At 40.7% G+C, this 16,007-nt stretch overlaps 1 protein-coding gene across 1 annotated transcript in view; it reads left to right on the top strand.

Annotated features, from left to right (window-relative positions):
- Window positions 1-16,007, top strand: part of polrmt (polymerase (RNA) mitochondrial (DNA directed)) — a 44,015-nt gene that overhangs the window by 19,362 nt on the left and 8,646 nt on the right. The window contains exons 13-16 of the mRNA XM_061078001.1: window positions 2,097-2,276; window positions 3,334-3,420; window positions 5,321-5,434; window positions 14,358-14,410. Of these exons, the coding sequence (XP_060933984.1) occupies window positions 2,097-2,276; window positions 3,334-3,420; window positions 5,321-5,434; window positions 14,358-14,410 (434 nt within the window). The remainder of the gene's footprint in view (window positions 1-2,096; window positions 2,277-3,333; window positions 3,421-5,320; window positions 5,435-14,357; window positions 14,411-16,007) is intronic.

Here is a 16,007-nt window from a genome sequence, read left to right as displayed (position 1 = left end):
ATCCCATACTGAGTGACAGACAGATGACTGAGAATATATCTCAAGTTTCCCACTTGAGGTGTCACTTTTAAAAGTGCTTTGTTTCTCAGTCACTGCATAAGAGCTCAGCGAGAGACAGACTACCACATCAAAGGGCTCAAAGGGCAAGTGTGCACACAATGATATCAAAAGGGCCCAGCAAGCTGTGAACACGCTTCTTTTATAGAGAAACAATTTTAAGTTAACTCTGGTGTTCTGACATGTCAGTACAGCAGGAATCAGAGAGCTGAGAGGCAGAAATGTAGCTTGGTGTCATCAGTGAGTGCAGTTTGCTACATGCCAATATTTTACTGTCAGTATGTCTGTCTGTCTGTCTGTGGAATGCAAATTTTGAAAACTATTCTCACTTGGCATGTGCATTGTTAAGGGCCCAAAGAAGTGTAGTGTCAAATTTGGTGCCTTGTGAAATGTTCAATATTAATAATAAACTTTGAATAAACAGATGACCAGCGCTCTGTAACAGCCGGTTTACCTACAGTCTATCGACCGAGTTGAACTTGTTCTCTTCTTCATTCTCGGAAAAACTACAACAGTGGTCAGTGTCTGGGTCAAACCGCGGGTCAACATCGCCACAAGATTTTGATGAATCATTTTTTTTTATGTCACCATTTCTGATCTCTGTTGTGGCAACAACATTCATAGAATCTCTTCCTCTTATGCATTTTTTCTAAAAGCACGACATACATTCTGTTGCTGCAATGCTGCAAGGCTTCATTTATATATTCAAGTTGTGAACTTGGTTCTGAAGATTGTGTGGAATGCATTACTGACCTGTGGAATGTCTCACTAATGACAAGGAATAATTCAGAAATAGGCCTGAGAGAATTAGTACAGGACAAGCAATCAGGCCATTCCAAACAGGCAGTTTTAGAATGTGCATTGCTCTAGTATTTATTATTCTGTCAATCATCTCACTTTTGGGCCACGCTGTCACACATCTTAATCATTCTTTTCATGCTGATTTGGTGACACTTGAAACCTATGGAACTGTAATGTCATGTTTCTCAGGAGATATGGCTAGTTCCCACTTTGTCAGCCCACATCTCGCTTAATTAGGATACGACAACATTTCAGTTCCATGGGTTTCTCGTGGGATCAAATGCATCAGCATGCAACATTTTCATTAAAGATCTGTGACGATGCATCCCAATGACCGATGACCCATTCATTTTGAGATAATTATGTTAATTATCAGACTTCTGAAATGGCAAACTACTGTTTACGTGCAACGTAAAGCCGTACAATAAACAACACTGGCAACTCATATTACTGAAGAATGTGGGGAATAAAGTTCTCCAGAGAAGGAGACGGGTCTACCTGCAGGGCTCCTCTTTGCATGAATTTGCTGTCCTGACAGTGTGAGCCTGCACCGGAAGCAACCCCACAGATGTCGTCATGCAGAGAAGCCCAGTGTGAGATCAGGGTAGATCTGAAGAGAAGCAAAAACTAAGGGAGGGGGCAGTGTGAGCGTGCCCGGAACCATTAGATGTAGAACATAAGCTGTTTGAACAGTTTACAGACAGTTAATTACCCAAAAGCAAATATTTATGAACGATAAGGGTGTGTAGCTTAACATCATTCAGTTTCAGCTGCCTCTGCCGTTTTAAAATAAAAACCTATAGGAAGTTATTTGCCTTGCCCCCCCCCCAAAAAAATGTCTGGACTGTGGACTGTCATAAATCCATAAAGTTTTACTAGCCCTTCAGGTTCTTGTGTGCTTCTCTCCCTGTGTGCCTCTAACCACATGAAGGTGATGCTTGTTTGTCACAGAACTGAGCTCATTGGCGATCACAATTAAATAAATGCTGTTTGACATTCTAGACTAATGCAAAAGTTCTGCGCAGCAGCATGAACTCTATCCCACACTGATTTAATGAATCTGTCAACCGAGAGACCGAATATAACAAATTGCTGCTTTGATAATTTATTAATTCCATACAAATTAGATATTTGCTGTCATTTTTTGGGGTTTTCAGAGATACAATTAATAAACAATTATCAAGCTAATCAAGAAAATAGTAGGCTGTTTAATCAACAATAAAAATGTTGTGTTTCAGGTGGAGGAGTTCCGAGCCGAGGATGCAGCGAGTGGTGTGAAGATCGCCAAGGTCCTGGATGGCTTCATCAGCAGGAAGGTGGTCAAACAGACGGTGATGACTGTGGTGTACGGGGTGACACGTTATGGGGGACGCCTCCAGATAGAGAAGAGACTGAAGGAGATTGATGAGTTCCCCAAGGTAAAGTGGTGGCGGTGGAGGAGGACGCTGATGTCTGTGGCCGAGGGGCTTCCCTCGCACAATGTATTGTTTTATTTTTAGCACGGCATCAGTGCGGTTTGATGGACTGGCGTCTTAGCACAGGAACTTCTCCATTTGGGGCTCATGTTACACCGTCCTCTCAGGCTATGCATCCACACACACACAGTGAGCCCAGATGGACTTGTATTGAGGCACAAGGTCTCCTCTACTGAAGTCTATCCTCCTTTCATATTATTGCCCTATTGTCCTCTTCGTCGGCTTTGAGACATTTTGAAGGTGTTCCCTAAGGAATATTAGTAAGTTTTACCTTAATGTTGCATATTCATTACATTTACATATTATAATAGTTCAATAGTGAGATAAAGTATTTCATCGTTGAATAAGGGAGGCCTTGCATGTAATACAGCCATATTACATAATGAGCAAATACTAATTGACATCCTCTGCTTAGCCTCTCAGGATCTATTTTTGGTTCAAAACCATCACACTTTACATTTTGGTTGGACATAAATTATCTGTTGATAGACACACCCATTCTGTCAAATGACACCATGGCATTTCCTCATCTTACAGCACTGTAGTGCTTATTACCAGTCATACAGATATACAGCTCCTTATAATAATCTCATTGTTTGTGTAGATGGGATCACCATGGTCCCACTATCCGTGTATCTACCATCTCGCAGCCAGACTATTGTGCTAAATGACTTCTGCATAATGTCCATAATTGTTTAAACAGGGAATTAGGGGGAAGTGTAATTGTGACTGATTACCGGGAGATGGATGAGGGGGTGAGGCAGCTCCAGTGGAGGGGGAGATCATATCTCTGTAATGATATGAGAACTGTTCCTTTTCCATTGTGTGCCGTAACTCTTATCATTTACTTTTGCATTACACATAAGTCCTTGATAATAGCACAGTCAAAATAGGATTCAAGTTTTATATATTTAATTGTTTCCCCTGACAAAGAAAAACAACGTGTGTTTATAGTATTTGAATATACAAGCTTAATGCAGATATTTTTTTTTTTTTTCAGGAGCATGTCTGGGATGCGTCCCATTACCTGGTACGACTGGTGTTCACTGGCCTAAAAGAGATGTTTACAGGGACCAGAGAGATCCAGGTGAGTTAACTACAATGGCACTCAGCAGAGTATCTACCAGCACCAAGGCCCAACATTTCCCTCAAATTAATTTAAACCACACCAAATTGCACACACTCATTAATATCAGGCCCCTAAATATGTCGGAAAAAAATAACTGGAATTTCAAAATGTAAAAAAATACCCAGAGCTGCACCAAAATTAAATTGCTTCTTTCCTGTCCCATAGCGCATCCTTCCAACTAGTGTTAAGGTTATCTGTCTAAAAACAGCAATATCCACTTACACTTGTGTGTTTCTAACTGCATAACGGAAGTGATATACAGTCACTCTTCTTGTCTCTATGTACCCACACATGCATTAAATATAATTTTTTATTGAGGCATTAAACAAACATAAAATCCTCTATCATGAAACATGATACACACTTTTTTCCATGATCATGATTATGGACTTGGTCAAAACAATAACAAAAATATTATATCTTTAACTAATATGGTTCTGAATGTTTGAAAATGGTGCCAGTGTAAATCGATATGCCTTACGCTAACATTCATGTGGAATAAAGTGTGACGTGCTGAGCACACATGGATCTGATTATCTACAGAAGTTTCCCCTGACATCAAACTCTCAGCAGAGAACTAACCTCTTACTGACATTGGAACTTTTCTTTTCTAATGAAAACCAAATTTTCTTTTCCAGAAAAAATCTTTTGAATTATTAAATCATCACACACCCCTCACACACCATTTCTTACTACTGACCTAGTACTGCATATAGGATGTATTTTTATGAATGACTACTTCACTATTACCCCGCCAACAACACCCATTCATCACGTGACTCCATTTATAGATGCAGGACGTGCACCTGGTATGAGATTGTACATTAACTCCACAGGCAGACTGGTGCGATAATAGAAACCACTGCTGGTTTGAGTGTCCTCTGGGGAATGTGTGTGGACAGACTTAGACTCAGTCTCAGACGAAAAAATTCCAGCCCCATCATGCCTCAGTGCTGACCTGAAGTTCTTGTGTGTGTATGCACCTGCTGCTTTTAAATGGGTCACATCCTCTTGCATGCTTTGTGAGTAGGGGGAGGTAGGTAGCTGATCGGTTGGTGGGGCTGACCTGACCTGACATTTGCTCCCACATTGATACACAGAGGTTTATTTCCATCTTATTCCCTAAATACAGATATTCATTCCCTACAAATCCGTCACTGTCCACACTATACTCTCCCTCTCTGTCTTCCGCTTATCAGTCTGTTGATTGATCAGTCTCTCCAGCCATCTCTCTATTTAATCTCTCTCCTGTTTCTCTGCGTTCACACTATCTTCACTTCATTGTGTGCGGGAATATGCGAAAGGCAGGTGATGATGAATGGAGCTGCTTTGGGCCAGACTTCTACCTAGAGTTGATAGGATGTATTTATCTTCCCTGCAGCTCAGTATGAATGTGTGTGGGGGGGTATTTTTATAGTGTGTGAGGACGAATGCACATGTGGGACATTAATAGGGCGTCTGTTCTTCGAGACAGACTGTGCCAGACATGTCTTCTGTACTGTTGCACTTGCAATTTTTAGAGCAAGCAACAAACTTCTCACCTCTTCCTCAAGTTTGCAACAATTGTTTGCAGCAGTTTTAAGAAGCCGCAGACCTAAATGCATCAATCATCGGTTGATACTGTGGAGGTTCTAAAATGTATCCATGTTCCAAATGCACCATAGTGTTTTTATATTTATAGCCTAATTTATTCAATCCTTGACCAAACACAACATGAACGGTCTGATTTGAGTGACTCTCAATAAGCAGAACACAAAAGGCAGGTTTTGACTCTGTAACAGTGAAGTGCATTGAATATATTGTATATCCCGCAATCAAGTGTGTGTCCTCACTACCTGCTGTCATCCTCCTGTCGCAGGATTGGCTGACAGAGAGCGCAAGGCTCATCTCCAAGTCCGGCCACACTGTGGAGTGGGTGACACCCCTGGGTTTACCCGTCATTCAGCCTTACCATCGCACACGCAACCAAATGGTAAGTCGGCATGTACTGGTTTTCTTTACTAATCTCTCTAAAGTGAAGATTAAATACATTTGTACACACACTGTACGTGTGAATTATTTTCCTGGGCTCCAGGTGTGCTGTCCTCCCAGTGGCAAATACTGTTAGTAAAGTAATGAAGAAGAAGGGTTTTCTGGTAGTATAGCATTTACCAGTGCTAGGTAAAAAGTCAAGAATTAAGGAATGTTTCATGCTCTAAGGTCTAACCAGTAAAGCACAGCATGCATTGTATGACTTCAGCTTCAAGGGGTGGCACTGGTGTTAGCAATTACTACACTAACATTCTCATAAATCAGATTTTAACTGGAGCCAGGCCATACAACAATGATAGCAATCATCACTTCCCTATAGGTTAAGTAGCAGACAGCTGTTAAAGGACATGCGTTTCTTTTTTGGAGGAGGTTAAAATGCACCGATATGGAATTGGTACTCGCGATTGGCCAGTACGCAAATTCTATGTATCGGAAACATTATTGTTTCAAGTCTTTTGTCATTTGACGTCCATGTCCCATCCACTAATATGGATGAGGCAGGATTTATAACCTATTTTGCAGCTGGCCACCATCTTATATCACGTTGCCCATCTTTATATACAGCCTAATGTGTGTAGAATGAATCTCATGGTTTAACACATAACAAAACTGTTTTGCTGGAGTTTTAGTTCATAAAGCTGAACTATTGGTGTTATCTGTTTTTTCTTTTAAATCCGGACAGTTGTTAGAATTGATATCAACAGTCTGACGCACCACGCACAATCTTTGCATGTCCAGCATAGTTTCCCTCAGTGTATGATAGACAGCTTGGCCAATTATAGGCCTGTCTATATTTCTCTGTATTTTCAGAAATTAACCAACTGACCTTTCTGTAGTTCTTTTTTTCTATCTTCACTTGTTTCTCGTCCGCCTATCAGCTTTTCTCAACTCTCACAACATGCTCAATATTTCCACAGCGGACCTTTTCGTGGCTCACGTTGTTTCCACTTTTTTAACTCCCTTTTCCACAATATAAGCAGTACTCATTAATCTCTCTTGACAAACTGACCAATATGTGAAACCTTTTGTGTGTTCAAGTCTGGTGCTTTCACATAATATGTTATAGATTTGACTTATTATTTCCATGAGGCAATGAGGGGATTAAGAGCATCACTTTAACTATAATTATCATTCCCAGTGCAATTTCTATTCATTATGTTTCATTGGACTTTGATGGAACTCTGATGAAGCTGAGGGTGGCTGGTTTCATTATAAGAACAGGCATGCTTCTAATAGCTGTCAGCTAATGAGAACAAGATTTTTGTCTCCACACAACCAGCACACAAATGTTGCTTCATTTTTATGCACATGAGGTAGAGCAGGTCATCCACTAACCAGAAGGTTATTGGTTTAATCGTCATCTCCTCCAGTCTGAATGCGGAGGTGTCCTTGGGCAAGGTATTGAGTTATAGTAAATTGGCAGCTGTTCCTGCAGAGTGTGAATGGTGTGTGCAATAGAAAGCATTGTGCTGTATGAGTATTTGTGAATGGGTGAATGTTTTTTGTAGTGGTAAAAAAAAACCTCCACACCAGGATCTCTAATTGGGAAAATAATTGGACTTAAAAAAATTGTCCCCACTAATGTCTTCAAGTAAACACTGAGCTTCTGAGATACAATTGATTGTTGTTTTGGATTCAGAGTACTCAAAACCCTAACAACTCTGTTCTTCCAAAAACTATTATTAAGAAAACCTAAAATAATTAAATAATCTCCTTCCTCTCTATCTTCCTCTGCATGAGACCTCCAGCTGCCTCAGGCATCTTCTGAAGAAATGTTGTAGAAATGTAGAAATGTTCAGTTTGACTCAAAGATAAATGTATACGTTTTTAAAGGTGAAAGGTCAACATTTATGTGACCTCACTAAACACATTTAAATGGTCTGTATTCAGATAATGTGTTTCTAAACATGATGACCACTCAAAGCGCTTTATAGTACAGTTTTGACATTCACCCATTCACATTCCTACAGTGTGCCGCATTTTCTCTGGGTGCATTTCATGAGTGTGGTGATGTCATGAATACCCCTTGGGAATTTTATTAAATCAGGCACAAACATTCAACTGGACTCATGGATGAGTGGGTTATATTTTAGTGGTCAGACTCAGGGGGCAGGGTCACTGTGTCCTTAAAAATCTATTTTTTCCTTTCACTAAGACTCACTGAGGCACTGATTATAATCGGGTGGTCAAAGGTCAAAGCCGGGAGGGTCGTCTCACAAAACATGTTTTTGGCCTCTTGAACAAATCTCAAGTCTGCCTCTGGGGGATTTTTTCAAATTGTGACCAGTTGTCACTTGGACTCAAAGATGAACTGATTAGATTTAAGTGGTCAAAGGTCACAGTGACAAAATGAATGTATACTGACACTGCACTGGTGGAGTCAGACAGTTTATATTTCTTCTGCTCCACAGAAAATCCAACCAGCTAAAACAGTTTTTGCCTCAGTATTCTCAATGTGCCGGATTATCATGGAGCCTTAAGTGCCCGATGCTTTACATGTTGAACGTCCCAGCTGAGCATTCCAGGTCTCGATAGGTTTGATGAAGGAGTGCACCACTGATTAAGCAGTGTGATTGCTGTGAGTGGCCCGACTTTAATGGAGCTGAACGACATCTCTGGAGTTGTTTGTCACTATGGAGATCCTGACAGTAGCACGTCTCTGAGATAACGTGTCTGTGTGCCAGCACCTCTGAAGATACTTTGACTTCGTGCCTGTGTACATGAATAGAAAAAAGTGTACGTGACTGTGTGATATTATATAGACCCAGCCTGACCTCTGACATCCTCAAGCTCATTAACGAAGAGAAAGGAGACAGACATATAGCATATGATGCCAAGCACTGCAGACGTGTAGTTTGTAGGCTGACCCAGTGAGCCGCCTGCTCCGTCAGTATGACATCCTGCAGAAGGTTAGACTGGAGGGATTTTGACACCTCAGAAGCAGGTGACAAAGAGCGAGGGTGACAGATGGTGGATCCCCTCAGTGTCAAGCGCTCCCTGTGGATGTTGCTTCTTTTAATAAATGAATGAATGACTTCATGGGAGAATGAGGTCTCAACTTGCGTCTCACTGATAGCTTTTTTCATCCCATGCAATAATTCTCTAATCCAGTTGTATCACTGAGCAACAAAAATGAAACCAGCTCCCTGAAAGGTCACCCTTTCCCTGCATAGCTGGATTAAATTCAATCTCCCCGTCTCCTCTCTGCCTCTTAAATCCAAGGCCACGGTGCCTCTGAGGGTCGTTAGTAATTAGACTCGAGATCGAGTGGTAAGATGAACTGGGATGTGCGGCACGAAAATCAAAAAGTAGCTACAGTAGCATCACATAGTCAGACAGGAGTGTGGTTGCATGCGAGTGTATCTCTGGGTTTTTGTGTTGGTTGTTTCCAGTGTGCACACTCCGACCTGTGTAATGGAGTTTTTTCCACAGCTCATGCGAGGTGAGCAAATTAGAGTAGGATGGAGTAGCTGAATGGAGCATGAACATACATCAGGGAGGATGCCTAACAGGATTTGGAGATACTAATCGGATCAGAGGTCACTCTGGCTCAGATTCCTTGTTTATTTTCTATCCCCCCTCGCAGGCAAGGTTACAGTGAAATCTGGCTCTCAGCGGATGGTGACACACGGGAGTCATCAGCTGGATTGGATAGATTCGACTGGATTTGTGAAAGCTTGTGATCTAATGTCCTCTATGTGGAAAGAATCACTTTTAGTTACTTTGGGTTTTGTTTTGTAATTTCCCTGGACATTAAAGCTCTGTAAATATTTTTCTTATTTCTTTTAGTTTAGTACTAAACAGTGACTTATTTGCTCGTGGCCTAAAGCAATTAAAATATAGGGCACTGTCAATATGAATAAATAGTTAACTCCACTGTGTTAAAACACCTTAGAGTTAATGTAAAAAAAAAAACAGGCACCTGTGCAAAAACATGAAAAAGACTAGTTGAGTCTGCCAAATCTTTTGCTATTTTGGGGTTAAATAATTCAAAATGCAGTTTGAATTAGAAGGTAGAAAAGAAAAGTTTGGTAGAGAGGTCTGGAAAACGCCAGTGAAACTGTGGCGATACTCAAGGGTGCTGTGTGTTTGACTGTTCCAGCTGTTTTCATCTTTCTCCTGGGGGAGAAGGAGAGGTAGAGGACTAGGTGACCCGGAACAGCAGAGAAAAGGAGGAGTTTGAGGTGTAGATCAGAGCTGTGTTACTAACCACAATATGATGGATGGGGATTCCCCTCTCGACAGCATGGCTCACATGTGGTTACTGATGGCTTTTGTATCTGGGACCATCTGTAAACTCTCAGGTGATGTTGACTGCAAGAGACTATTCCCCACAGACTCGCAGTGGGCTGAGCCAGGCTCTCGTTCATCACAGCCTCAGGGTCTGAGTAAGAGCTTCTACACAGGTCATGCACATATTCATTATAATGAACAGGACTATAGCATAGGGTAGTGACCTCAATTACACCAAGGCAGTCCATTACTCACATCTAAGGCAACATCTATTCCTCTCTCACTGCTTTTTACGTTGCGTTCTCTCCATTCCCACCATCCAGCCGATCCGTTAAGGACACAACTTTAGGATGTTAAGAACCAAGTGATGGACAGATCTCCTCACAAGCCCTCCCTGAGCAATGATGGAGGAGATAGCAGCCGTGGCAGGATCTAATGGGGTTTCTCCACACTACGCTTCTATTTTAAAACCATCTCTTGATAATTGTGCGATTCTGTCATTCATCACACAGCGACCTTCAGGCGATCGACTGGAACCACTAAACCAAATAGCTCACCAGCTATAACGTACTTCCATCCATGTGAACACCTGTCACTTTAATCCCTTTCTAGCTGTGCCTTCTTATATACAGTACATGTGGCTATTAATATCTGTTTGAGTTTTGATTTTACAAGTTGTGTGTCACACAGTTATCTGTTCCAGATGTACATTCATGCAACTTGAATATTAATAAAGCTCGTCTTTTAGAAGATAAGGTGTTGAAAAAAAATATAGTCTTTAACATCATCTTAATGCAGTTGAGAAAACACTTCTTTATTCATAGGGCATTTTTTACTGTATAGTTTTTAGCAGCATGGCTCTCAAGATGGCAGCGGGAGTTGATTGATTGGTTCGTCCAGACTGAAACACAACATGCCCAAATTTTGACAGATTCCTGACGATTTATCCTATTGACTTTGGTGATCCCCTGGACTCTTGTTAGGCCTCCGCACAGCCAGTGTCCAGGGGTATTGTGTTGGTGGGTTGTCTGTCTGTCGATCCCTCCGTCCCACTCTCGTTAACGCGATATCTCAAGAATGCCCTGAGGGAATTTCTCCAAATTTGGTACAAATATTGACTTGACTAAAGGAATCCTTTCAAATTTGGCACAAACCTTCCCTTGGACTCAAGTATTAACTCAAACATTGAATGTGATTTCTTAAGATCAGCTTAAGGGAATGTCTTCTATTTTGGTACAAATGTTCACTTGGACTCAAAGAAGACCTGTTTAGATTGTGGTGCTTGGAGGTCAAAGGTCAAGGGCACAGTGACTTCACATACCTGTGAATTGGATATATTAGGACTGACCGTAGGAAGTGCATTACATCTTGTACAATTCACCTGGACCCACTGATTGGCTGATTCGATTTTGGTGGTCAAAGGTCAAGGTCACAGTGGCTTAAAAAAACATGATTTTGGCCTCTTGAATATGATATTACAAGAACGCTTAAGGGAATTTCTTGAACTTTGATAAAGTGATCACGTTTCAGTGGTCAAAGGTCACAGTGACCTTGTATAAATCTGAAAAAATTCATGTAAAAATATGTACAGAGAAACTGCAAAGTTTAACGAGCGGAGGCAAGCAACCTCATGTGGTAAGTATAGTTTTTGAGTTAAATGTTGAAACCATTGGATAGATTCAGACATTAATTGTCTTCTCGCGATGGATGCTGTAATATGTTAAACGTTTGCAATGTTTCTGAATGGTCTTAAAAAGTCTTAAGTCTAAAATCATTGGAATTGATTCAAGACCAACATGGAACTTATAACTGACAGCCGACCAACACCCTTGTCAGATTTTATTTCAGTTCACTTGACTTGGCTGTGGGAAAAACCATAGATACCTACTCTGCCTGTAGTTTGTGATATAAAGTGGCTATTTTCTAACAGACTACTCTTGAACTGTGATATTCCATCATATCTGTCTTAGTTGACAATCTAATTCATAATGACTTGTAATTTCTCCTTATTATCAAACGTTCAGTGATACCATCGATAAAAATGGTTGGTTAGGCTGTATTTGTTATGTCTCTTGTTTCATTGAAAGCCAGAGAGAGAAACTGGACATTTTCTTCTGTGTTTTGTCTGTATTTGTAACAGTAAACCGACCTTCGAGCAAAAGTGATGATGAAACAATTTTGCTTTGTGTTGTTCTTGCAGCACCGCAGTAAGTTTCCCATCCCTGTTATATACAGATTATCTGAAGATGCTCCACAGACACAGAACAGTGGAACCACCATCATGAAACCAATGCTGTTGTTACAGTGAGATAGAGAGACATTAACTCACAGCTTCAAGCCTTGCATTCAATTAAAACTCATTTGGATGTTATACCTCAAACAAAGGTCGCTCGCTGAGGGACATATTGAATGTCAGTGGGCCACATTATACATTGAGATCTTATTGGCCCGATTTCCAGCTCCAGTTTTCATCTATGCTGACTTTACTGAAATCAATAACCTGAATCATGTAGTCAAGAGCACGTCCCGCATGAAATGTTTGTTTTCTGGCTTTCTGGATGGTCATCACAGACCCAGAATGAAGCTGAATGGGCATTTGACGGGGTCCTTGTGTCCTTACTGTTCACCCAGGAGTGTCAGATTGCAGTAACAGCAACTAAATCATAAAATGAGTTAGTCTGTGGCTGACAAAAGCCAACCAACAACTGATATGAGCTGAACCAGACACTTTCTTCCAAGCTATAGTTCCCCAGGTCATGTAAAACCCTCAACTCTAACCACAGAGCCACAGTGCTGCTCAGTATGACTTATTTCCCCCAAATACAAGCAGCAGCAGACTTTTTCTTTTTACAATAAAAGCACTTTCATTACTCAGTGTACAGAAAGATCTGTTTGTAGAGCAAGTAAAAAACAGAAAATGCGTTATTAGAGACGTGCACTCTAGTTTTGTTAGTGCAAACTGAAGGAAAGCAGACTAACTAAAGCAATGTGCTCCCTTAACAAGCGGTTGGCCGCCTGCTGCCAGTCATATCTCGTAGATAGTAGCTCGTCGTTCCCACCCTGGCAGGGTTTCAGGGGTCAGTGAAAGAATGCCCCCCCGCTGCATATGCCTTAGCTCTGCTCTCTGAGTGGACCCCTCAAAGTCTGCGAGATTAATGTCTTCTCTCCATTATGACTTACTGTAACTGTTTGGGTGTCGAGAGAGAACATAAAACTGTGTCCTTCATATGTGAAAGACAAACAAAAATAGGTTCCAGTTCATGTTTGAAAACCCCTACTTTTATTCTGCAATTTTGTGGCATACGGCTGATCCTTCAGCTACAACTTTCCCCTTTGCCCGCCTCAACCTTCAATCACTTTCCTGTCTGTGGTGACAGTGCATCACCAAGTACTCTCTCTGGCTCCTGTCCTGTTCATATGAGAATACTTGTGAGAGGTGTGTGTGGTTGCTACTACTTTGCTTATACTTTCTCAATGCAATGCAGTTCTGTTGTAAACTGTCAGGGTGTGACATAGCAGAGAGAGGGATCATTCTAAACTGTAAACCAATGGTATAGGTTAAACCAAAAGTAAGGGAGAGGTGGGGGTGGTCTTCTCTAGGTGTGGTTCAGTTTACAATTGTGCATCATGAGGTCACCATTACAGATGCACTGGTTTTCAGGTGACAGACACAAGTGTCAGTTTTCCTGGAAATCCCCATTTCATGGAATATTTACAGAAACCAGTAGAAAGATCAAGTTTTGTTGGGTGTGTCACTGTGAAGCTCACAGCAGAATATTTACTCCAGAACTGTTCACAAAACTATTCACTCAAAGTACAATGCAGTTCCCTCAAGGGCTGCTGTACAATCACAGGAGATAAAACGATTAAACCTATTCCAAGAGATGCTATGACATTGGGTAGAATTTCAAAGAAAGTATCTACTATAATCCACTCAATCTACAGGCACTATACAACCACAGCTATTTGCTTTCGTGAAGCAGAGTTGAACCTTTGAACCACGGTCTCAGCTTTGAGGGTTCAAGTCTCCTGCGTTGCGTTTCAGTGACACCTGGCTCCCTGTGGTCACTGACCTAAATAAGCATCTGGTAGATGTAACATGGATGGATGGATAGGAGGATGGATGTTATTCTTTGGTTATCCAAGCATGATTTGATAGTAAATTAATTTCCTTTTCATTAGTTCTCAGTAGGTAGGCTGAGAATCCACCATGATAATTATAAGTCAGTCATGACATAAGAATACTTTTAATGTGATACATTTATTTGGGGACTCATGTCAGCTGTGGTTTTATAGAGTTACATTTAGTAATCTGCTAAATGCAAAGTGCATCTTTAGCAATGAATAATAACACCTGTAGTTGGGAATTCCTTTTATTTGCTGTGTAATTTAAGGCCTTGTTTGGAAATTGAACTAATTAAAACACAACCATCCGCCAAAAAAATTCAGATTTAGTACAGTTCCTGCTTTACGCAATGTATCTAAGCAATCGTCATAATCTTTGGGTTTGTGTGCGTCAGATACAGTATATCATACATTTTGTAAGACATATCAAACATTATTTATGTCTGGAACTGGATTTACTTGTGGATTAACCCTCTGTTTTCTTTGTCTCTGTTTTTTCTCTACAGATGAAGAGTAGCATGCAACATATCAACCTCAAAATCAACTATGACATCAAAGAGTGAGTCCTTTTGGCACCCGTCTGTTTCTATCTGCATCTGTATTCTCACACTAATAATGACCCACAGGAGATTCAACAATACCACTTCACTCTCTCGTGGGCAGTCATTGACATTTTGAGTTGAACTGTCACCAATAACTGTCACGCGTTATTCTGATGTAATGAAACAGAAAGGCTGCTGGGAGAGAATAGTGCTTTTACAGCAGGCCTTTCATTTTTCATTTATTTGAGTCACAAGTTTTAGAAAAAGTAGCTTCAGACCATTCGATAACTTTGTGTTTGGCTTTTAGAGGAGGATGAATGTAGAAAGTGGAGCTCTCCTGAGGCAATTAGCTTAATTCTCAGGAACTTCAGCCGCACAAAAAGCTTTCTCCAGTGGACATTTTCGCTAATTGCCTTCTCAAGGTCGGATGTAACTTTGCATTTATCACAAATAAGCAAATGCGATCTGAAAAGTTTCAAAACTTTTGAAAGCATAGTTTCACACTTCCAGTTGTGTGACGTTAAACTGAGGTTTTGCTAACAGGAAAGAGTTTAGATAGGAATTAGGGGCAGGCCAATAAAGCTATACTGATATCATAATTTTGTCGACCATGTAGGAATGAGTGAAAAATGAATTCAAGTATTCTCTGAGAATGAGAAATACTTTGTATATTAAATATGTGTAACACTAAATTAATAATGGGTTCAGTTACAGCTTTGCAGTAATTTAGATATTTAGATTAAAAGATTTTATTGGTGACGGCAGGTTTAATGTCACTCCAGAGCAACACAGGCTGTGCTCTATATGTGAGCTTGGTAAAATTGAGAATGAGGATTATTTTATGTTTTGTTTTCCTTTTTACAAGGATGTACGGGATGTCCTCCATTTATGCTGATTTCTTTTGGTTGGATTATTATATGGAAGAGAAGTTTTATTTCAGCAGATTTTGTTTGCAAGGCTTGGGAAAGAAGGCTGAATTTTTTGTTTAATAGTTGAAGAACCACTATAGCTTTATTTGTGGTGTCTTATAAACCCATGAGAATTGGACACTTCTGTGTGGACATGAAAATAAAGAAACAATCATCAATGACTGACAGTTAAATAGGCATTTGTGTTATTGCAGACTAGTTAATGTATCGCAAATGACAGAAATTATAGAGTTACACCCTTTATTGCCAATAGGTTCATCAGAGCGGGTTGAGATTTAACATGTAATGTGAGTCAACACATTTCACAATTCACTTCTTCTTTTTTTACACCAGATCATCAGTGTATGCACCTCCTGTGGTTTCCTGAATATCTCATTACTTGTGTCATCTGTAGACGCCTGCTAATCATAGTGAGGCAAGACAGATTTAAAAGAGGAGACTAAGTCAGGTCGACAGAGGCTCACCTCTGTCGTAGAGAACAAAAAAAGACAGAATGAGTGACAGGAAACAGAGATGACAGGGACTATCAGCCGTCCTCTTCAATCTGACATCCACAGTGCCACAGGACCAGCAGCGTGAATACTGAACTGCCAGCCAGTAACGTGCAACGAGGGATAGGGGATTTTACAGTGGATGAGAAGGAGAGGGAGGACGGGGGGGTGACTCTCACAGAGGCCGACCTGTC

The sequence above is a fragment of the Limanda limanda genome, chromosome 9 (assembly GCF_963576545.1).
Source record: "Limanda limanda chromosome 9, fLimLim1.1, whole genome shotgun sequence".
Taxonomy (NCBI): Eukaryota; Metazoa; Chordata; class Actinopteri; order Pleuronectiformes; family Pleuronectidae; genus Limanda; species Limanda limanda.
Note: the sequence above shows the minus strand (reverse complement) of the source record. Positions and strands in the feature narration are given on the sequence as shown.